General features: G+C 43.1%; 1 protein-coding gene across 1 annotated transcript in view; it reads right to left on the bottom strand.

The window, feature by feature from the left end:
• PARP12 (poly(ADP-ribose) polymerase family member 12) overlaps positions 1–10928 on the bottom strand; it is a 39596-nt gene extending 28668 nt beyond the window's left edge. Inside the window, exons 1-4 of the mRNA XM_003791571.3 lie at positions 10464–10928; positions 6614–6749; positions 5560–5863; positions 3398–3499 (exon numbers count right to left, since the gene is read on the bottom strand). Coding sequence (XP_003791619.1) covers positions 3398–3499; positions 5560–5863; positions 6614–6749; positions 10464–10795 — 874 coding nt within the window. The 5' untranslated portion in view covers positions 10796–10928. The remainder of the gene's footprint in view (positions 1–3397; positions 3500–5559; positions 5864–6613; positions 6750–10463) is intronic.
• Between the last annotated feature and the right edge of the window lie 12740 nt (positions 10929–23668).

The raw sequence follows: 23668 nt of genomic DNA, 5'->3' as shown, positions 1-23668 counted from the left end.
ATGACAACTACAACAAAAAAATAGCTGGGCTTTGTGGCGGGCACCTGTAGCCCCAGCAACTTGGGAGGCTGAGTCAAGAGAATTGCTTAAGCCCATAAGTTTGAAGTTGCTATGAGCTATGATGCCACAGCACTCTATCAAGGGTGACATAGTGATACTCTGCCTCCAAAAAAAAAAAAAGAAAAAGAAAATAAGATTAGGAAACAAAAAGAAGTCAGGAAGGGCCAAATCAGGATTGCTTGGTAGATGCCTAATGATTTCCCATAGAAAATCTCACAAAATTGCCCTTGTTTGATGAAAAGAATGGGCAGAAGCACTGGCATGGTAAGGACTGTCTGGTGAAGCTTTCCTGGGCCTTTTTCTGCTACAGCTTTGTCTAACTTCCTCAAAACACTTTAGCTCTCCAAACAAAAGCAAAATGCCTTGAGCATCCCCCCAAAATGTTGCCACAATTTTTGCTCTTAACTGGTTCACTTTTGGTTTGATTGAACCACTCCCACCACTTGGTAGCCAATGCTTTGATTGTGCTTTGTCTTCAGGATCATACCGGTAAAGTCAAGTTTCATTTCCTATTATAAATCTTCAAAGGAATGCTTCACAATCTTGATTACGTGTGTTTAAAATTTTCATTGAAAGCTTGAGCTGACTCTTGTCTATAGCTGATCTGGGTGCAATGGTTTTGGCACCTATCCAGGCGTACCCATCAAGTGGAAAGTTCATTTTTTAGGCAGATTGGGTAAGCTGAACAACTGAGATGTCTATGACATGGTTCTTTGTGCTATTAATCTTCAATTAGTGCATTAACAAGATTAATTTTTTCCTCAAAAATTGAAGTGGATGGTCTGCCACTCTGGGCTTCATCTTCCACATTATCTTACCCCTTCTTAAAACAAGTTCCCCATTTGTAAACTGCTGACTTCTTTGAGATATTGTCCCTATAAACCTATTATATAGCATCAGTGATTTCACCATTCTTCCACCATAAATTTGATGTTCGTTCCTGCTTCAATATTAGCAGAATTCACTTTGCTCTGATAGGAGCTCTTTTCAAACTGACATGTAATCCTCCTTAGTGCCTCAGACTAGCTCCTGTTCAAACATGTTATAACCATTAGTAGGATGTTATTTTGGTACAAAAGAAAACTGAACTCCATGCATAATATTTTCAAAATATATATTTTCCATAAACTTTTTAAAGCCCCTCATGACTGTTACATAAAAAATACGCAAAAAATATGAACAGATACTTCACAGAAAATATATAAATGTCTAGTAAAAACATGAAATAAATGTTAAGATCATTTATCATCAAGCAAATGCAAATAAAACCACAATGAGACATCACTACTCACTTATTAGAATGGCTAAAATTTGAAAGATAATACCAAGTGTTAAAAAGGATGCATAGTAATTAGAACAGTCATACACTGCTGGTAGGAATATAAAACATTATATCCATTTTGGAACACAATTTGGCAGTTTCTTATAAACTCCAGCATACATCAGATGACCTACTAACTCCACACCTAGGTCTTTATCCAAGAGAAATAAAAACATAATCATGCAAAAAACTTGTATATAAATATTTATAGAAGTTTTATTTGTGTTATAAAAGCCCCAAACTAGAAACAACTCAAATGTTCACCATCATATGAATGGGAAAACAAACTGCAGTGAACTCATGCCATAGAATACTACTCAGCAATAAAAAGGAACAAACAATTGATATGCTAGTCGTGAATCTCAAAAACATGCTGAGTGAGAGAAGCCAAGCACGGGAGAATACATACTGTATGATTCCATTTACAGAAAATTCTGCAAAAGACAAACCTAATCTGTAGTGACAAAAAGTAGGTCAGGGATTTCCTAGCATTGACAAAACACAAGATAAGGGTTAACTGTAAAGGAGGCTAAGGGAACTTTTTTGGAGGGAGGGAACTGTATTGTATCTTGATTATAGTGATGGTAACATGAGCATACACACTTATCAAAACTCAGAACGCTGTATTTTATTTATTTTTTTTGGAGACAAGAGTCTTGCTTTGTCACACTCAATAGAGTGCCATGGTGTCACAGCTCACAGCAACCTCAAACTCTTGGGCCTCAATGATCCTCTTGCCTTAGCCTCCCGAGTAGCTGAGACTACAGGCACCTGCCACAATGCCCAGCTAGTTTTTAGAGACAGGGTCTCACTCTTGGTCTCAAATTCCTGAGCTCAAGTGATCCACCTGCCTCAGCCTCCCAGAGTGCTAGGATTACAGGCATGAGCCACCTTGCCTGGCCCAGAACTATACATTTTAAATGGGTGCATTTTATCATGTGTAAATTATACCTCAATCACATTGACTCTAAAAATATATGTGTGTGTGTATATGTGTATCTTGCATATTCTTTGACCTAGCACTCCATTTCCAGGAATCTATCTTTGGAAATACTCACTCTTGGGTACCTGGATGCTCAATGGAACATCACTATACTCAAGCACTACACAGTTGTTTTAAAAATGAGGTGGACTTACACATGCTGACATGGAATAAAAATCTCCAGATGCAATGTTAAATAAAAGATGAAGTTTGAATAATACTTTGTCACATATTCCCATCTGTTTAAAAATATGCAAAACAAATATCACAATCACACAACAAGTGTTTACCTTTGGGAAAAGATGAAGGAAGACTTCATGCTTTACACTGTATCATTGGACTCTTTTACAAAGTAAGAGTATTCATGGATTGCTTGGGTAATGATTAAGGACTGAAAATTAAACAAGATGTTTTGGTGGTTTTCTAAGGGAAGTCACCAAATTTGAGAATGAAATCTTTCTTCAGTTAAAGCCCAGGATAGCATTTAAAAAGAAAACAAAGGTTTAGTGAAAATACAAGACACACATGCTCATAAAAATTGCTGCTACTGATAAAAAAGGGGGTTTCACTGGATCAATAGGGAGTTCACTGGATCAATACAGAAGAAACCCCCAACTTAAATAATTACTCATCCTGCAGGAACACAGTGTTTCCTCCTCTGTGAGGTCTTTCCCAATTTCTAATATCTAAGGCATTTCTAAACCTACTATCACACTATTTTTGTTCCCACGAGAATGAACAGTTCCCTGTTCCATACAGGTCTGTGATCTCATGCTAAGCTAACCAAGGGTCAACACTTGACCCTCATTTGATGCATGAACCAGACAGGTATATTCCCCCAAATAATCCACAGTTTGATTTTTAGAAACTCAAAGAATTGCTACTATCCTCAACTCTCCAAAGTGGTTTGGCCAGAGTGCCAGGTCCTGATCCTCTCTGGGTGGGGGTTCAGGGATGACCTCAAAGCACAGTTCTAAGAATGACAAGCAGGTACCCTTCCTACAAGTGGGATGAAAGGATCTCCTCCAACTTACCTTGAAAGCTGCAACTTTTCCGGATATAGTACAAGCAGATCTGATCACTCTCCTCCTGGCTAAGAGTATTTGGGGACGCAGGACCTGAACTAGTTTTTCTTTCTGCAAAGAAATACCAGAGATATGTCAGTTTCTGATACAGGGTTAGAATAGTTTAAGGTAAAAAGGAAAGTAAAGAGAATTCATCCGTCACTCTGCATGAGACAAAAGTAGGCAAGGCAAGTGCACAAAGCCCCATTCTGTTAAGGGTGAAGGTGGGCTTTTTACTTCTTAGGGATTAGCTGGGAGCCCCAGGCCACATGGCTGCTTGCCAAATCCAGAACACCATATAGGGGCTCTTTTCTCAACTTTGGCTGTCCACCCAATTCACTAGGAGACCTATTTAAAAATACAAGTTCCAACTCTACCTCAGAATAACTGAATCTGAACCTCCAGATGGGCCCTGGGACACTGCTTTAGTAAGGGGAAAGCAGCTTAAGATTCCTTCTATACCTAAGGTGCCCCAGAGGGCAAATTAAGGGCTATTTTTCATAAACTATGCTGATATACAGCAAATATGTATTTATGAACTATCAGAATTGTCACAGGTCTATGACTCATGTCTATAATCCCAGCACTCTGGGAGGCCAAGACAGAAGGATCATTTGAGGCCAGAAGTTCGAGACCTCATCTCTATGAGAAAATTTTTAAAAATTAGCTGGGTGAAGTGGTGAGTGCCTTTAGTCCTAGCTACACAGGAGCTGAAGTGGGAAGAGTGCTTAAGTGCAAGATTTCAAGGCTGTAGTGAGCTATGATAGTTTCACTGCACTCTATCCTGGTATGCAAGTCCCAAGTTTCCTTGTAAAGTAACATTCCAATAAGTCTTTCTTTATGTATGACATCTATCCCCACAGACCTACCTCCAATGAGAATATAAAACTCATCTGCAATCCCTCCCAACCCTATTGAGAGTCCCTGTCATTCTGTTATTATTTTCCCTTTTCTAAGCCCATGAAATACTTCAGGGTCCCACAGGCTTTGGTTTTGAGGCCCAGTGTATTAAGTATTTCTCCCCACCAGGATAACTGCTCTTGGACCTGATATTACTGGGCAGTGGATCCTCCCCTCCCTTTCTAACAAGGCTGTAATCCAATTGATACTCTCATTAAAGATTTAAAGCAAAAGCTATCTATTTGTAGGCTTTCTACAGTTGAAAGAAATTAACAAAAACAAACTGAAGAGGATATAAAGAAAGAACAGATATGGTAAGGACAATTTTTAAATGTAAAAGTCAGGTAAGGTTAGAGTGCTGAGTTTGTTTGTGGGTAATCCTGACACACACCTGTCATTTTAGGAAGTTCTCTATTAAAATCATAGCTCCTACTACAGCTAAATGGAGAAGGCTTGGTTCTACACACTGAGGAGCTACCACAATAGCCAACCAAGGGCCTATATCATAAAATCCAAAGGGTATCAATGTATCATAATCTGTCAAGAGACCATGTTATTTATCTGCCAAACAGGTACTCAAAAATGCCTATCAAATAAAAATCTCTGCTCAAAATTTCCCTCTTTGCTTGTCACTAAGCCTGACATTCCTTTAAAAAAAAAAAAAATAAGCATTCTAACAAAAAAAACAAGCATTCTAACACAGTCATTAATTCAACAAATGTCTGAATGTCCACTCTGGGCCAGGCACTGTCTAGGTGCTGGAGATGAGCAAGGAACAAAAGCAGACAGAACTCATAATGACACAAAACATCCCATTCATTCATATGAAGATGATGTCCAAAATCAAGATATGCTTCTTTTACTCATTTTGTAAAATCAAAACAGAACAAAACAAAAATGATTCCCCTACAGTTGTACATTCTGGCATTGCTAGCTTTGGGGTCCCTCACAGAAAGGCAACCTTTGGGGAGGGTCGGAGGCAACTGCACAGGGAGAAGAGCTGAGTATCTCATTTCAGCACAGATTGGGCCCACCTGGAATTTATTCTCCATCAACACCAACTCCCATTTGTCTAGAACAGGTCTATTATTTCAACTTATCCTAAGAAAGGATCACCAACTTCATTTTACTAAAAGAAGCAGTGTTGCCCAAAGTCACACATTACATTTACTGGCCAACTGGAATCCAGGAACTCCCAGCCCAGGGTATACCATACTTTCTACTGGCCTTACCAGAAGTCCCCTGTGGGCCTGAAGAAGGAGGAGGGGGCACTTTGATAGAGGTAGAGCTCTTATTCTTGATGTCATGAGCATTTCTGTAAATGGAAGGCAGCCTGCTCACCAGGTCTGGGCTCATGCCCAACTTCTCCAATTTTTCCAGATTCTCCGAATTAGAGAAATCATGAGATCTCTTACAGCTAGTGCCAAACTTGCATTCCCCCTGTAAAAAATACTGGCAGATATGGAGTTTGATACATTGCTTCTGAAAGGAACAAGAGCCGTGGGGCCCATCTCCTTTATTGTAATGTTGGCAGACCTGTTGACAGAAAGAAAAAAAGGTACCAACTCAGGGGGAAAAAGACACCGTCTCCCAATGCCAGTCCAGTGGTTAGAAGAACTCTGCACCGTCAAAGCTGTGATTCCTTCATCCATGTGGAACACAGCTATGAGATCATCCCTCATTCTAGTCTACATGATGGTTGCTAACACACATAGTACACCCTTGTGAACCTGGTAGAAAGCAGATTGCTTAGAACAAGCCCCTCCAGTGGGAAAATCCAAAGCACTTCAAAGTGACCAGAGCTGCTCCCTTCTCAAGACAGTGTTTAAATGTGAATTGAGTAGCAGCATCCTACAGGCCTCTACCCTCTACCTATATTCTTTCCCCATAGACTACCTAGCTCTCCTCTTCCAAGGCCTCAGTTCCTCCCAACTCTCTTTGCTACAATTCAGAGTCAAAAGAGGCTCTGAGCATCTTGGAGAAGGTCAAATAACAACCTTCATTTCTCAAGGGAGCACAAAGAGGCTCAGAGAAGTTAAACAGCCAGTCCCAGTCACACAGCTCTTTATAGTATCTGGCATACACACTGTCTGTGGAATAGGAATGTTGGCAAAGTTGGGAGCTGAACTTTAATAACAGCTCTTCTGCCTTACTCTCCAAATTCCTGGAGGTGGGAACCAGCGAGAGACCACCAAGAGCTCACCCATTTAATTCATAAGCATTACACTTCACAAGATACAGAAATGCCCGAGGGCTACGGAACCCAAGACTTTCCCTGGCACTTACCTCTGGCAAAAGCCAAGAGTCGTTCTGAAACAAGAGTTGACACAGCTCACTATAGCTGAGGTGGTCAACGCCATGAGTTCTCAGCACACTCAAGTTGTGATCAGTTGTCAAGCTGTGATTGTTCCTACAGTTCTTCCTAAAAAGAAGCAAAGGTAGTATTACGGGCTAAATTGTGTCTCCCCAAATTTTCTAAGTTGAAGTCCTAACTCCCAGAACTTTAGGATGTGACTGAATTTAGAGATAGGGTCATTAAAGAGGTGAGTTAAAATGAAGTCTTTAGGGTGAAATCCAACCCAAGGTGTCCTTTTAAGAAGAAGATACTAGGACACAGACACTCACAAAGGAAAGACCACGTGAGGACACAGAAAAAAAGGCGAATATCTATAAGCCGAGGAGAGAGGCCTCAGAAGAAACCAACCCTGCCAAGACCTTGGACTTTCAGCTTCCAGAACTATGAGGCAATTGATCATCCATGATACTCTGTTAGGGCAGCACTGGCAAACTTAACAGCTGGTAAAAATGAGTCTTCATGACAATTTTTAAGAAACACTTCATGACACTGTTTACAAACATGAGGAAATACAGCATGTCTATGCAACAACAACAAAAATGTAATGTTTATTTACCAAGGAAGAGACAGGGCCTTGCAAAGCCTGGGCCCAGGACAGCACTTTTCAGCAGGCATCTGATGAGAATAATAAGGCCATGATCCAAAGAGGAGTCACAGCACACCAGTTAGTCAGCAAATACTTAACTATATACTAAATAACTGTGATTTCTTAGGTTTGTACGCACCCACACCCACACACAGCCCGGTCCTTTTTTCTGCTCCCTTCCTCTATTCTTCCAATACACAAGCACCTGGTGAGCACCAAGTGTGAGCCTGGAACTGGCACCATGCCCTGAGGACCCAAATACAAACTTTCCGACGACTTCCTGGGTCACATTAACCCGGAAAAGTCAGGCAAATAGCATTTGCTTGACTCAGACACTGCCATATCTCATATGCCATATGCATAATAAGCACCTCAAGAGAACACCAAACCCCTGATCCTTCCTCAAACCTGCACCTCCCACAGTCTCCCCTGTCCTAGTAAAAGGCAACTTCCCTCTTGTACTGCACAGACCAGAAACCCTGAAGCCATCCTTGACTAGTCTATTTCTCTCATCTAGGGGAGGTGAAAGACATACAGATGACTCTGTTAGACAGCACAAAGTGCAAGGCAGGCAATGGTCAGAATACATCTGCGCATAGAGGAAGGGCACCTGAGCCAGTCTGGGCTTGGGGTAGAACTGGAGAAGAAATGAGGAAGGGTGCTAGAAAGTATAAAGCCTGAGCTGAATACTTAAAGGGTGTAGAGGAACCAAGCAAGGAGGAAAAGGAAGAACAATCTAGGCCAGGGGTCCTCAAATGTTTTAAACAGGAGGCCAGTTCACTGCCCCTCAGATCTTTGGAGGGCCGGACTGTGGGCCCCGGGACAAGTCAGCTGCTTAGCAAGACAGGCAGCGGCGGCAAAAACACCCGGCAGGCTGGATAAATGTCCTAGGCAGGCCACATGTGGCCCACGGGCCGTAGTTTGAGGACACCTATTCTAGGCAGAGGAGCAAATAATTTGGTGCTGCCAGAGCCAAACATAATAATTGTAAAGATGAGGACTGATGAGGACAATGACAACATATATTATTGTCATATATCAGAGATTGCCCATGTTTTATTAGTTAATTCATTCAGTCCTCAATAAGCCTGTGAGATAAGTAATACTACTTCCATTTCACAGATGGAAGCACTGTGGCTCAAATGTAAAGTCACTTGCCCAAGGTCCAGAGCTAGCAAGGAGCAGGGCCCCAGTTGAAATAAGGTGAGCTGGCTCTTGGGACTGACCACCATGCTCATTGCATGAGCATAGGATTGGGAGTTAGGGACCTGAGACTCCTCACCAGCTCTGCTTTGAGGCTACTTTGCCTTAAGATGACCTATTTTTCAAACAGCCAACTGTGTAGTTCAAGAGATAAGAATGAAGAAGAAAACTCAAGAGTCATCTAGGCTAGTAAACATCATTATCCAGATTTCAAAGACAAGTAAATCTGATCCCATATTTTGGCAACTAACATTAAGAGTAGGGCTGTCCTCTTTATTTTATAAAATTTGGACATTAAAAAGATCCACCAGTTATCCCTATCATTGAGTTGATCCAGCCACCATTTACCATGTACCCTCTTCCAAGTTATACCCTGAGGTGCTTAATCCTTGAAGGACTGAATACCCTAGAGCGCTACCTTCAGCCTCTTTTCAGGCCTTAGATTTCACCCAAGATCTGATCCACTCCTGGGGGATGCCACCAGGTATTAAACCACTCATCTCCCAGACCAGCAACCCAGGGCCTAGCCTTCCTCTGGAGTGGCACACCTGGAGAGCGGCCTCCTGAGTATGATTCAAAACAGAAATCCTCTCCTGCTCCCTCAGTCAACAACACTCAGTCCAGTAGGAGCTGAAACCCAAGAGGCATCACCCTCTCTCATATCTTCTCACCACACTGTCACCAGTGCCCCAACTCTCCCAAATTTCTCAGACACAGCTCTTGAAAAATTCTAGTTTAGATATTTCTGGACAGCTGCTTTCTCTGGACAATGTTTCATGGCCCCCAGGCATCTCGGTAGGGTCAGGAGACAGCCTCTGGTCAAAGGGATGTAGATGGAAGAATGGCCACCACTTCTAGACTTTGCCTGTGTCCCACACAATCCTCTACTGTCCATCTTTTCCTTCTGCTCTGGAATGGCCTCAAGAACCACAAGCTGAGGAAGGCAGAGCCTGGGTCAGTCAGCCTGGATCCCTGAATGATTGCAGGGACCGGACGCATACCCCCATGCTCACTGTGGGACTGCACAGAAGCAAGAAATAATGTCTACTGTTAAGACAAAACAAATGAAAAAGGGGGGGGGGGGGGGGGGGAAAAAAGGAGGAGAGAAGAATAGAATTGGGGAAGGAAGGAACTCTCCTAGACAACTAGACTAGGTTCTGAGCATTTCCCCACCACGTCCTTCTTTAAATGAGCACCACGCCACTGGCTAAGATCTCCTCCTAGTCACCTTCAGGGCGAGCTCCACGTTCCTCAGCACAACCTCAGCTCAGTGGGTGCTGAGTGCGGGTCTCTGCCCTCAGGGATTCGACATCCTACTGAGAGCCGGAGGAAAATAAAGAGCTCCAGGGGGCGAAGAAAAGGGATCCTTTGAGTTAAGGGCGGACAGACTTAGGGAGCAAACAAACCAAGAAGGGCATTCCAGGGGCGGAGGCCACCACGGAAGCAAAGGCTGCGGTGTCCAGGGAAAGGATTGGACCCAGCAGGGGCGTTGACGAAGGGAGGGAGGGACTAGCGCCCCACCGACCTGCGGGCGAGGGGCAGGAGCTCGCGTTTTCTGGCTTGTGGACAAGTAAATAAGGGGGAGTGAGGTTTAAACGAACTCTGCCAGCTGCCCGGCAGAGAAGGCCCTCCCTGTCCGGCCCGCAAAGCCAGTACGGGAGACCCAGGCCACCGCCTCCCCCCTTACTGCCACGCCCAGGGTGTCCCACCTGCCACCGCGTTTACCCAAGTCTCTTTTCAGAGAGTATCCTCGGGAATCTAGAAAACACCATTTGACCCCCAGTCCCTCACATAGCGCCAGGAACTCAGTAGGTGCTCAATAAGCGTTCGCTAGAGTGAATGAAGGAGGGTGAGGCCAATGAAAGGGCACCTAATTGTCGCCCCCCAATTTTAAGACGGGCCCCAAACGGGCTGGGAGAGGGGTAGGAGGCCCCAGGTCCCCGGCACGCCGCCCCCTCCCGACCCCCGTCGGGGCTGGCGCGGCGCCTTACCCGGCCCTGACGAACTTGCAGGCGCCATAGATCAAGAACTTGCAAAGGTGCAGCTGCGCGCAGAGCCCCACGCAGCCGGGCTTGGCACCCTGGTGCGCGCGGCACAGGCGCAGCGGCGAGGCGGCCAGCACCAAGCCCTCGGGGGCCGCCGCCGCGCCGTCCGCGCCCGCCCGCCGCACCACCACGAAGCGCCCGCGGTCCCGCAGCAGCCGCTCCAGCACGTCGCGGCCCAAGCCGGACCGCAAGCGGCGCTGCAACTCCGGCAGCTCCAAGGCGCCCCCGGCCGCGCACAACACCTGGGTGACCTCGCCGATAACGGTGACCTGGGCCATGGCCGGGCGGCAGGGACGCGCTGCCAAGGCCTGCGCCCGTCGGATGGAGGCCTGGCGCGACGCCGCCGGCTGCTGACACGGACCGACGGGCCGCTCCCACAGAGTGGAGATGCCGGCGGGAAACGAAAGCGAAAGCGGCCCGGGCCGGGGAAAACAGAACCTGTGCGGCCTCGCCACGCCCACGGCCGCAGCTGAAGCGCCGGCGCCTCCCGCCTCAGGGCCCCCAGCTGCGCGACGCCCGCGCGACTGGGCTCCGGCGCTCTGGCGGAGGCCGCGCGTCGCGGCTGTGGCGGCGCCGCGGGGGCTCCAAGGCTGGCCCGAAAGGGCTGCCCCGGGCGCGCGAGGAAGTTGGGGCCGCCTGCTTCGGGCCGCGCCTTCTAGCCGCGCGGCGGTGGCGGAGACGGCCGGAGTTCAGTCGGCCACCTTGGGGGAATCCCCCAGCGTGTGGATGCAGCGCTGTCCGCCAGAGCCCGGACGGAGAGGCCGGCGGGTTGGCGGAGCCGGCGGGGACGCCGCCCGTTAAAGGGCGCACGGGTCGCCGGGCCGGGCCGGGGCCTCGGGTCGGCTCACAGAAACCCGGACGGCGGACGCGCGTCCCGCCCTCGGAACGAACGAGAAACGCTCGCTCCGAATTGCTAGCCTTGCTTAAGTACTCCTTTAGCTTCAGGGCGTGCAGTGAATTCCTTCATTCAAACTTAAAATGTCATGTCTTTTTAAGAAAAAACCAGGTCCGTTTCTCTCAGCCTCTCCCGAAATAGTTAAGAAATATTTTTAAAGACCCTCCAGACTCGCAGTGGTTCTCAACCTTCCTAACGCCGCGTTCCTTTAATCCGGTTCCTGTGGGTCGCGACCCCCAGGTTGAGAAGCGCCGCTCCAGCGCAGAGGGCTGGCTCACACGTTACTGATGGAAACGTGAACTGTTAGAGCGCTTTGGGAAAGTAATCCCGCCACAGCACGAGGAATTCGGACCGCGCGTGACCTTTCACCCAGCCGTCTTTCTTCTGAGAATCTTCCAGAAGGAAAAGAACAGTGGATGAATTAGGTACCAAAGTAGTAAGGGTGAAGGTATGGTTTATGCAGATTACTACATGACTTTAACAAACATGCATTAAATGGGGGTGTTGACCCACAAGGACAGCCATGGTGTGGTGTTAAGAAAAAAAATGCTTTTTTTTTGTTTTTTTTTTTTTTTTAACAAAAGGGAAAAAGAACTATGTGTGGGGGAGGGGCAGGGTATGTTTAAATGAGCAGGAGGCAGGGAGCGGTGTAATCCTAGCTCTCTGGGAGGCCGAGGCGAATAGATTGCCCTGAGCTAAGGGTTGGTGACCAGCCTGAGCCAGCGCGAGTCCCGAGACCCCCATCTCTAAAAATAGCCAGGCATGATGGCGAGCGCCTGTAGTCCCAGCTACTTGAGAGGCTGAGGCAAGAGAATGGTTTGAGCCCAAGAGTTTGAGGTTGCTGTGAGCTATTGACGCCATGGCATTGTACTGAGGGCAACAAAGTGAGACTCTGTCTCAGAATAAATAAATAAGCATGGGGAAGGATGAGGAAGCACACTGGTGGTAGGGGGTGGGAAGTGGGAGGTACCAGGAAAGTCGAACCAGGAAGCTGAGTAGAAAGATGGGGATGGGGGGGAATATTTATGGTATAAGATTAACTTTAAATGAATTAAAATTCTAACTATGCTGTTACTACAAAAATGGGAGAAGACTAGATTATAACATGGACATCTGAAAATGATTTAATTAGGAAATGGGAGGAGGGATTGCTCGCTTGGATTTTAATTGCAATTATAGTATTCTGATTATGTAAAATGTTAATTTAAATTTTTGATTTTTAATTCTAGTTCTGGTTCTATATTGTTTTACAATAAATAACATTTCTTAAAAAGAAACGAAGGGTGATAGCAGTGAAAATGGTGGTTTAAGGACCCCATAAAGTTTGCCTTCCCATAAAAATTGAAAAAATTGTCAAAATTTGTTAGAATCAACTTTTTCATAGCTCTGGAAATTAACCAAAGGCTTTTATCAGCCCAGTCTAGCATTTAGTCAGGAAAAACAGCTGTATCTCACTAAGGACATCAATCCTTGTAGCTTTTTAACTTAATCCTAGTTTTGCTCTTCCTCTCCAGCTCCATGGCAGCCCTTATTCCCAGTACTTATACCAGAGGAAGCAGACAGGGCTGTAGCTCTTTTAAAACCTTCACTGCCAAAGTAGAGTCATTATTTGACCTATCTAGGGGTTCCCTGGAAGACCCTTTGAAAAGGCTTGTGTTTATTCAGTCTCATTGGAAGTAGCCAGTTCTAAAGGTTTCTAACCCCTCAAATGGCACTGTAGAGGGTCAGAGTGTTTGTCAGATATTTTGACATCATGACTAGCTGAGACAATGAATGACAATTGGGGCAAACAATAAAATAGCCAAAAATCATAACAGGAAAAGCTAAAAAATGAGTCTCTAGTTAACACTGAGTCCCTGTGTGAGCAGGAAGTAAAGCTATGCAGAATTGTAAACTTCCTAATGAATGATGAAAGCATGCCCTAAACCACACCCAAGCTTCTCAGTAAAGACTAGGAGACATATTAGTTCCAGTGTTTAAGGAAATCTCCCTCCAGTCATTGGCTGACCACTAAGCTAATCAAGTAGAAACTTAATAGACACACAAATGGAAGATACACACTTTACAAATTTAGCTCAAGGCTTGGCGCCTGTGGCTCAAGCGGCTAAGGCGCCAGCCACATACACCTAAGGTGGCCGGTTCGAATCCCCAGCCCGGGCCCGCCAAACAACAATGACGGCTGCAACTAAAAACTGGCCAGGCGTTGTGGTGGGCGCCTGTGGTCCCAGTTACTTGGGAGGCTGAGGCAGGAGACTCACTTGAGCCCAGGAGTTGGAGGTTGCTATGAGCTGTGATGCCATGGCACTCTACCCAGGGGGATAGCTTGAGGCTCTGTCTCAAAAAAAAAAAAACAAAAAAACAAATTTACCTCAAAAAAGTCACTAAATACTAAAAGTGTCAACAACAAATCCTAATCGGGGAATAATCCAAAAGGTCACTACATAACTACCACAACAAACAGCAACAACAAATCCTAAAAAGGAGAAGAATCTGACACATTATTTGAAATTACCATTTTTCAACCAGAAATTATGGGGTGTATAAAGAAACAGTATGATCCATACAAAGGAGATAAGAGCAATCAATAAAAACTGTACCTGAGAAAGCCCAGATTTTGGTCTTTTTACATAAAGACTTAAAATCAGCTATTTTAGAAAGAATGAGAATGATGCCTCACAAAACAATGTCCACAAAGAAGTAGAAAGTATAAAAAGGAACCAAATAGAAATTTTGGAACCAAAAGCTATAATAATTGAAAAAAATTCATTGGAGGACTTCAGCAGCAGATTTGAGTAAGCAAAAGAAAAATCAGCAAACTATAAGATAGATCAATTGAGATTATTTAGTCTGTGGAACAAAAAGAAAAAATAATTAAGAAAAATGGGCGGTGCCTGTGGCTCAAAGGAGTAGGGCACCAGCCCCATATGCCAGAGGTGGTGGGTTCAAACCCACCCCTGGCCAAAAACTGCAAGAAAAAAAAAAAAGAATTAAGAAAAATGAACAGAGCCTGAGAAACAGGGACATGGCCAGTTATACTAATAAGATAATCATGGAAGTCTTAGAAAGAGAGGAGAAAGGGAAGAAAGAATATTTGAAGAAATTATGACTAAAACTTATCAAATTTGCTGAAAGACATTAATCTGCATATCCAAAAAGCTCAATGAACTCCAAATAAGAAAAACTTACAAAGAACCACACTTAGACACATCATAACCAAACTTGTGAAAGACAACGAGGATCTTAAAAGCAATGAGAGAAGCCGCTCATCATGTACAAGGAATCCTTAATAAAATTAACAGCAAATTTATAATCAGTAACCATGCATACTAGAAGGTAGTGAGATGATATGTTGAAAATGCTAAAAAAAAAAAAAAAAAAAAGAAAGAAAAGGAAGAATTCAATATCCAGCAAAGCTATCTTTCAAAAATGAAGGTGGAATTAAGATATTCCTGATAAAAGCTGAAAGTGTTAGTTGCTAGCACTAAGAAAACTACTAAAAAAAGGGTTGGGGGCTGAAAGTAAAGGATGCCATGTAATAACTTGAATTCTCATGAAGAAATAAACTTTTTGGAAAGAAGTTTTTTTTTGTTGAGACAGGTCTCAACTGTGTCACCCTGGGTAGAGTGCGGTGGCATCACAGCTCACAGCAACCTCAAACTCTTGGGCTTAAAGTGATTCTCAGCTCAGCACCTGTGGCTCAAGTGGCTAAGGTGCCAGCCACATACACCTAAGGTGGTGGGTTCGAATCCAGCCCGGGCCTCCCAAACAACAATGACGGCTGCAACCAAAAAATAGCCCGGCGTTGTGGCGGGCACCTGTGGTCCCAGCTACTTGGGAGGCTTAAGCAAGAGACTCACTTGAGCCCAGGAGTTGGAGGTTGCTGTGAGCTGTGATGCCATGACACTCTACCCAGGGGGATAGCTTGAGGCTCTGTCTCTAAAAATAAATAAATAAAGTGATTCTCTTGCCTCAGCCTCCCAAGTAGCTAGGACTACAGGCACCTACCACAACTCCTGGCTATTTTTTGGTTGTAGTTGTCATTGTTTGGCAGACCCAGGCTGGAATGGAATCTGCCAGCTCCAATGTATGTGGCTGGTGCCCTAGCCACTGAGCTACAGGTACCAAACCTGGAAAGAAGTTTGGAGAATACTCAAGGAACTAAAAGTAGACCTGTTCAATCTTGCAATTCCTCTACTAGGTATATACCCAGATGATCAAAAATAATTTTATAACAAAGACATTTGTACCAGAATATTTATTACAGCCCAATTCATAGTTTCCAAGACATAGAAACAGCCTACATGTCCATTGACCCATGAATGTATTAGCAAATTGTGTATGTGTACCATGGAATACTATGCAGCCATAAAAAATGGAGATTTCCTATCTTTTATGTTTACCTAGCTAGAGCTGGAACATACTCTTCTTAGTAGAGTATCTCAAGAATGAAAAAAAAGTATCCAATGTACTCTATACTACAAAATCAATATATAATCACCTACACATTCATATGAGTGATAAAACATAACTATAGTCCAGAAAGGAAGAGGGAGGGGAGGGGGGAGGCCAACAGGAGGGAGGATATTTGGTGGGACCTCACCTAATGTGCATATGCAATGGTACAGTTCATAACTACTAAGAATAGAGTATAAATGTCTCACCACAAAAAGTAAGCAAGGTGATGGTTGTGGTAATCAGTTCAATGTAGGCATTTCCTGTTGTATATCAAATCAGTACACTGTACCCCATAAATGCATCAATGTACAGAGTTATGATTTAATAAAAAAAGAAAAAAAAGTAAAGGTAACTACATAGGCAAATGAAAAAGTGTAAATATATTTTTTGTTTCTAATTCTCCTCACCCATCTGATTTAAAAACAATTACTGCCTCTTTTTATGTTGATTGATTTGAGTTTTCTGTAGATCCTAGTTACCAAGCTTTTATCCAATTCATAATATGCAAATACCTTTTCCCATTCTGATGATTGTCTGTTTGCTTTGGTTGTTGTCTCCTTAGCTATATAGAAGCTGTTCAGTTTCATTAAGTCCATTTGTTTATTTTTGTTGTTGTTGCAGTTGCCACTGAAGTCTTCTTCATACAGTCTTTCCCCAGCCTGATAACTTTTCCCCCTTATATCAATGGGCAAGAGAGATGAATAGAATCTTCTCTAAAGAAGATAAATGGCTAACAAACATATGAAAAAATGCTCATCGTCCCTAATTATCAGAGAAATGCAAATCAGAACCACCCTGAAATATCACCTAACCCCAGTAAGAATGGCCCACATCACAAAATCTCAAAGCTACAGATGCTGGTGTGGGTGTGGAGAAAAGAGAACACCTTCATACTGCTGGTGGGAATGCAAACTAATACAATCTTTTTGGAAGGAAATATGGAGAATCCAACTCAAATTAGACCTCCCATTTGATCCTACAATTCCATTACTAGTCATCTACCCAGAAGAAAAAAAAATCCTTTAATTATAAGGTTATTTGCATTAGACTGTTCATCACAGCTCAATGTACAATTGCCAAATTGAAACAACCTAAATGCCCACCAATCTGAGATTGGATTAACAAGCTGTGGTGTATACCGTGGAATACTATTCAGCCACTAAAAAAGATGGAGACTACATGTTTTGTATTAACCTGGATGGAGGTAGAACATCTTAGTAAAGCATCACAAGAATGGAGAAGCAAGAATCCTTGTTCTTTTTTTTTCTTTTCTTTTTTTTATACAGATAGTCTTACTTTGTCACCCTTGGTAGAGTGCCGTGGTATCACAGCAACCTCCAGCTCTTGGCCTTAGATGATTCTCTTGCCTCAGCCTCCCAAGTAACTGGGACTACCGGTGCCTGCCACAATGCCGGCTATTTTTAGAGACAGGGCCCTAGTCACTGAGCCACAGGCATTGCCCCCAATGTACTCAGTTCTGATATGAGGACAATTGATGACCTAGTACATGGGGGAGGAGGGGACTAGGGAGCAGGGAGAGCGGAAGAGGGAGAGGAGTGTGTGTGTGTGGGTCATGGTATGTGATGCACCTCTTTGATCAGAACACAATTATAAGAGGGACTTTACCTAACAAATGCAATCAGTGTAACCTGGTTCTTTGTACCCTCAATGAATCCCCAACAATAAAAAAAAATAAATAAAAGACAATTGCAGAATGCAATACTTACAAATGTAAACTGATGGGCAAACAATGTTTGAGGTGTAATTTGTGACAATAACAGCAGAAGGAAATTGGGAGGAAAGTGAAGCTATAGAGAAGCAGATTTTATATACTGTTGGAATTAAATTGGTATTAATCCAAACTAAATTTGTATAAATTATGTTGTTGTTAATCTGCAGTCCAACCAATAGCTCAAAAATCTGTAATAAAAGAAATAACACAAGAATTTAAATGGCATAATAGCAAATATCCATTTAACATAAGAGAAGGCAGTAATAAAGGAATTGAGAAACAAAAAACACAAAAGGCATATAGGAAAATTCACAAAATGGTAGACATAAATTCTGTCTTATTAGAAATTACATTAAATGGGCATAGATTAAACTCTACAATTTTAATATGGAGATAGTCCGCATCTCTCACCCCTTGTAAATATTGACTCACAATGGATAAATGATTTAAATCTAAAATATGAAATGATAAAAATCGTCGAAGAAAGTGTAGGAAAAACTTCTGATATAGGCCTGGGGAAAGATTTTATGAAGGAGACTCCATTGGCAATCGCAATAACAATGAATAAATAAATAGGACTTAATTAAGCTAAAAGACTTCTGCACAGCTAAGTATACCAAAATCAAAGCAAACAGACAACCTTCAGAATAGGAAAGATATTTGAATGTTATGTTGTTCTCTTGAAAACCACACAACATACTATCCAGAAGCTCAGGACAGAATACCAAATAATGAGAGCCAATAGGGACAAAGAATTGATAATCAGAATCTACAGCAGTTCTCAACCTGTGTGTCATGACCCACAGGAACTGAAATAAAGGGCTTCAACATGAAGAAGGTTGAGAACCACTGATGACAGGGAACTCAAATTAATCAACAACAAAAAAGAGCAAACAACTCCACTCGAGTCCATGCACCCAGCTACCTCCTTCATTGGGTTCTCACAGGGCTCACCCTCTAGGTCAATGTTCCCCTTCCCTAGTCACATCAGACCCAGGAACCAGATAACTAGAAACTAAGACCCTGCTAAAATTATTAAAACTAGCTTATCTTAAGCTAGTTTACCCAGTCTCCCTCATTCCTTACCACAGGAATCACAAAGGCTTCTGCTCATTTTTTCCTCATTCCTTCTACCTACTGACCTACATTGGTACCTCCCTATGTGGTCGTATGTGACATGCTTGTTTTTCCTGCTTTTAGAGATCTATGAATATAAAAACTCTTCCTTCTCCCTTCTGTGTCTGCATGTCCTGGCCTATCCAATCCTGAGTACTCTTTTAAAACACAGATTATGAAAGGTTTTAAGACTCTGGAGTGGCGTTGTTTGCTCTTTTTTAGTTGATCAATTTGAGTTCACTGTAGATTCTGGTTATCAATTCTTTGTTACTATATGGCTCTCATTATTTGGTATTCTGTCCTGAGCTTCTTGATAGTATATTGTGTGGCTTTCAAAAGAACATAAGATGCAAAGAATAGCTGGAAGATACCTATAAAACATACAAGTCTGGCATTTATAGACAACACTAGATTTGTGAACATATAGATGCTTTTTCAACCCACAAGACTAGATGTGTTTACCTTAGAAGAGAGTGTAAATTGAGAAGAGAATAATTCCAAGGACCTTCCCTTTTGATAGGGAAAGAGGAAACTGACAGAGCTAAGATGGTTGAAAAGGAAAAGCTAGTGGGGTAGGAGGAAAACCAGAAGAATATAAAGTCATGAAAGCCAAATATTTAAATATTTCTGGAAGAGATGATCAGCTACATTGAGTACTATCAAGAGACTGAGTAAAAGAGGGCAGAGAAATGTTTTATATATTGCTGCACAACCACCATCCCAAAACTTATTGGTTAAAAATAACAATAATTTATTTTTCATGATTCTTAGGAGTTCACTGGGCTCCACTCTGTGGTTCTTCTGTTCTACATGGTATAACTAAAGTCACTCCTGTGGCTGTATTCAGCTAGGGGCTCATCTCGGATTAGGAAAGCCAGGATAGCCCCTCATCCTGCAGAGTTGCTCACTATGTAGCTCTCATTATTTGGTATTCTGTCCTGAGCTTCCCTATAGAATGGTGTGTGGCATTCAAGAGAACAAGCCCATGCTGCGGGTATTTATCAAGATTCTCCTTTTTTTTTTTTTTTTGAGACAGAGCCTCAAGCTGTCCCCCTGGGTAGAGTGCTGTGGCCTCACAGCTCACAGCAACCTCCAACTCCTGGGCTCAAGCGAGTCTCCTGCCTCAGCCTCCCAAGCAGCTGGGACTATAGGCGCCCGCCACAGCGCCTGGCCATTTTTTGGTTGCAGCCATCATTGTTGTTTGGCGGGCCCAGGCTGGGGATTCGAACCCGCCACCTTAGGTGTATGCGGCTGGCGCCTTAGCCAGTTGAGCCACAGGCGCCGAGCCATGATTCTCCATTTTTCATACCAGTTATTGACTCTGTCCTCAGAGTCATCCTTTTTCTCCTACAAGCAATGGCTCATACTGGCAGTTGAGTAGATTTCTCAGACTGCTTGCTAACCATAGAAAATAGAGAAACAAGGAGTCTCTATATTCTGAAACTGTTTGTATCCCTTATTTCCCAAATTGGTATAATTTTATAGGTTCTCTGTGTATCAAACTGTAATCTACTTTATTAGACAAAAGCCGCACCCTCAACCCCATGTGAGACAGGCTCTTCCCTACATGTCAGGGTGTTGTGGGAAAATGCCCCTAAGATTCCTAGAAGTCAGCAGGGCATGGTGGCTCACACCTGTCTGTAATCCTAGCACTCTGGGAGACTGAGGCGGGAGCATTGCTTGAACTTAATATTTCAAGACTGGCAAGAACAAGACCTCATCTACACTAAAAACAAAAAATAAAAAATTAGCCAGGCATAGTGGCATCTGTAGTTCCAGCTACTTTGGTTGGTGATTGAGGTAGGAGGATGCCCTGAGCCCTGAAGTTACTATGAGCTAGGGTGACACTATGGCACTCTAGCCTGGGCAACAGACTGAGACTCTTGTCTAAAAAAAAAAGATTCCTAGAAGCTCTATACAACACCACCTTCAATCTTTCTGATGTCTAAAGAGTGCAATACCTGTGTCTTTCATTTGATCTTGAATATGACGCCACATTTTATTGGCAGGCCCTCGATTTGATTTTTCCCCTGAGGTTACTTCTTATATTTTTGCCAGGCACAGAGGCTGGAATAAAAATGTTTTATTATCCAACCTAACAACTGCTGGGTTGGGGATATTTCTTCTAAATTCTGCTTAAAAACTGAACAATTCTCTCTATAATTCATCTCTTTCTTGCAATACCTTATTATGTGCTGCTAAAAGAAGCCAAATATCTCTTTTGCTTTCTGTCTAGAAATTTTGCTAGCCAGATCCACAAGTTTCTTAGCAACATTTTCTCTCTTCCAAGTTAATGAATGTGATAGTATCTATGACGAAGGTCCCCTTTCTCCAGCTTGCAATAAAAAATTCTTCACTGCTATTCTAGTCTTCATTGGCAGTCCCTTAGCCACCCTAGGCTTTTGCCTATAGTCCAGCCCTAAAACCAGTGCCACCTGTTTTTGTTACACCTCCCCACCTCCAGAAGCTAACTTTTCAGTGTAGGAAGTTTTGCTGCAGAGGGAAGCAGGAGAAGGTAGTGGTAATAACTGACTGGAGAGGGATGTGGGATCGAGGATCTGCTTGTTTACTTTTTGTTTGAAGATGCATAATTTTATTCTTATGACGAGAATTATCCAGTGGGGAGATTGCTGATGTCAGGTGAGTGGGGAACTGCAGCAACAAAGAGGGAACACGCTTCCCCATTAATTGAGGGATTCATGGTTGGTGGGGATAAGGACCCATTTTCATAACAGAGGTAAGACAGAAAGGAAGGGTATAGCATGAGTGAGTGGGTTTGTATCTGGCCTTGTGGGAAGAGGAGGGAAGGCCTTTATATTTCATTAAATAGTGCAGCCCTAAAGTTCACTTATTTTCTTTTTTTGAGACAGAATCTCGCTCTGTCACCTGGGCTAGAGTGCATCATCATAGCTCACTGCAGTGTCCAACTCCTGGGTTCAAGATACTCGCATTAGCCTCCTGAGCAGCTGTATAACAGGTGTATGCCACCATACCCTGCTAATTTTTTCAGTCTCAAACTCCTGATCTCAAGTGATTCTCCTGCCTTGGCCTCCCAGAGTGCTAGAATTACAGGTGTAAGCCACCACATCTGGCTTCCCCAAAATACATGTTCAGCCAGAAGCTATGAATGCAACCTTATTTGTAAATAGAGTCTTTGCAGATATAATCAAATTAAGGTGAGACCATCCTGTATCAAGGTGGACCCTAATCCATTGGTGAGTGCCTTATAAGAAGAGGGAAATTTAGACACAGAAATACATAGACACATAGGAATAAAACCATATGACAACAGAGGCAGAGATTAGAATGATCAAATAATGCTATGATAGACGGCAGTCATCAGAAGCTGGAAGAAGCAAGGAAAGATTCCTCCCTGGCACCTTCAGAGGCAGCATGGCCCTGCTGACACCTTGATTTTGGACTTCTAACCTCCAGAACACTGGAAGAATAAACTTCTCTTTCAAGCCCAGTATGTGTTAATTTTATACAGCAGCCTTAGGTAACTAATTCGGCTTCTTTTCTCAGTGGGATGTGAAGGAAGATGACCAGTGGAGGGTGGGGCTGCAGGGGAGTTGGGGAGGGAGAAAATATGCTCCAACTGTCTCAGAGATTAAAAGACCAAGTTTACCAGACAATGTTAAGTCCATTTACATTTGAGGATAGTAAATTTAAAGTTAAACCAGTCAGCCAATTATGTGATTGGTTTTTTTATTTTTTTCCCAGCAGAGGTCAGTTGCCTCTGAATTGCAAAGAAGTTGGGTTCAACATGCATTGGGGTTTTGGCTTTTGAGTTTACTAGACAGAGAGATCAAGGTATGTTTTGAGGGGCTTTGCAAAGGAGCAATTGTTTTAACAGATTATAGAACCAATTTGAGCATGGAAGGAAAGAGAAAGTGAAAGCAGATGGTAAGAGATAGTGTGAAAGTTCAGGGATTGGAAATCTGAATTAGATCAAAAAATTGTTACAGTGATGAAGAAAAGCTGAGAAAGAAATACTTGATGCATAGTAAGTATGTGAAAAAGACAGGCAGTAAACAAATTATGCAAATAAGGAAAACATATAAAGTAAAAGAGCTGGGAAGATAGAAGATAGTGATAGTTATTTAAAATGTAGTAGGGGCTTGCTTATGAGGAAATTAAATCCTTACTTAAGGAATGAACCTGTGATTTCAAAAATTTCACTGTGCTGTTTATGAGAAGACAGCCCTCACCTTGGGGTAGACCTCATTTGTTTTAGGAGGAATCACTGGATGACTTCTACTTACTATGGATTATGTGCATTATGTATTAAATAATTAGCGTGTGTTGTACTCTTCCAATCTTTGAGACAACTAGATCATATCTTCTCTTCCCTCTTTTCCCCCAACTTTAGTCCCACCCTCAGCTGGCTATCTTCCTTCACGTCTCACTGAGAAAATTCAAGGCTAAATTAGTTTTATAGGGCTGCCATAATAAATGTAGGAGTCTATTACGTGAGTAACCATGCTATTCTGTGGCTTGGCCATGACTGCCCTCCCAATGCCTCGCATTATACAGGGCTGGTCTCTGGGGAAGGGGAGAAATCAGTTTTAAAAGCCGCTAAAGAAGAGTGTGGCGAGAGCATGGGGAAGCAAAAGAAAACAAGGAAGTATGCAACCATGAAGCGAAGGCTTAGTCTCAGGGATCAGAGGCTTAAAGAAAAGGACAGATTGAAACCTAAAAAGAAAGAAAAGAAAGATCCCAGCACATTAAAGGAAAGAGAAGTCCCCCAGCACCCTTCATGCTTATTCTTCCAATATAATACACAACTGGGCCCACCTTACCACATCTTGGTTGATACCAACTTTATCAACTTTTCCATTAAAGCCAAACTGGACTTAGTGCAGTCAATGATGGACTGTCTGTATGCCAAGTGCATTCCTTGTATAACTGACTGTGTAATGGCTAAAATTGAGAAATTGGGGCAGAAGTATC

Source organism: Otolemur garnettii, unplaced genomic scaffold (assembly GCF_000181295.1).
Source record: "Otolemur garnettii isolate 467f Iridium unplaced genomic scaffold, OtoGar3 scaffold00049, whole genome shotgun sequence".
Classification (NCBI taxonomy): domain Eukaryota; kingdom Metazoa; phylum Chordata; class Mammalia; order Primates; family Galagidae; genus Otolemur; species Otolemur garnettii.
Note: the sequence above shows the minus strand (reverse complement) of the source record. Positions and strands in the feature narration are given on the sequence as shown.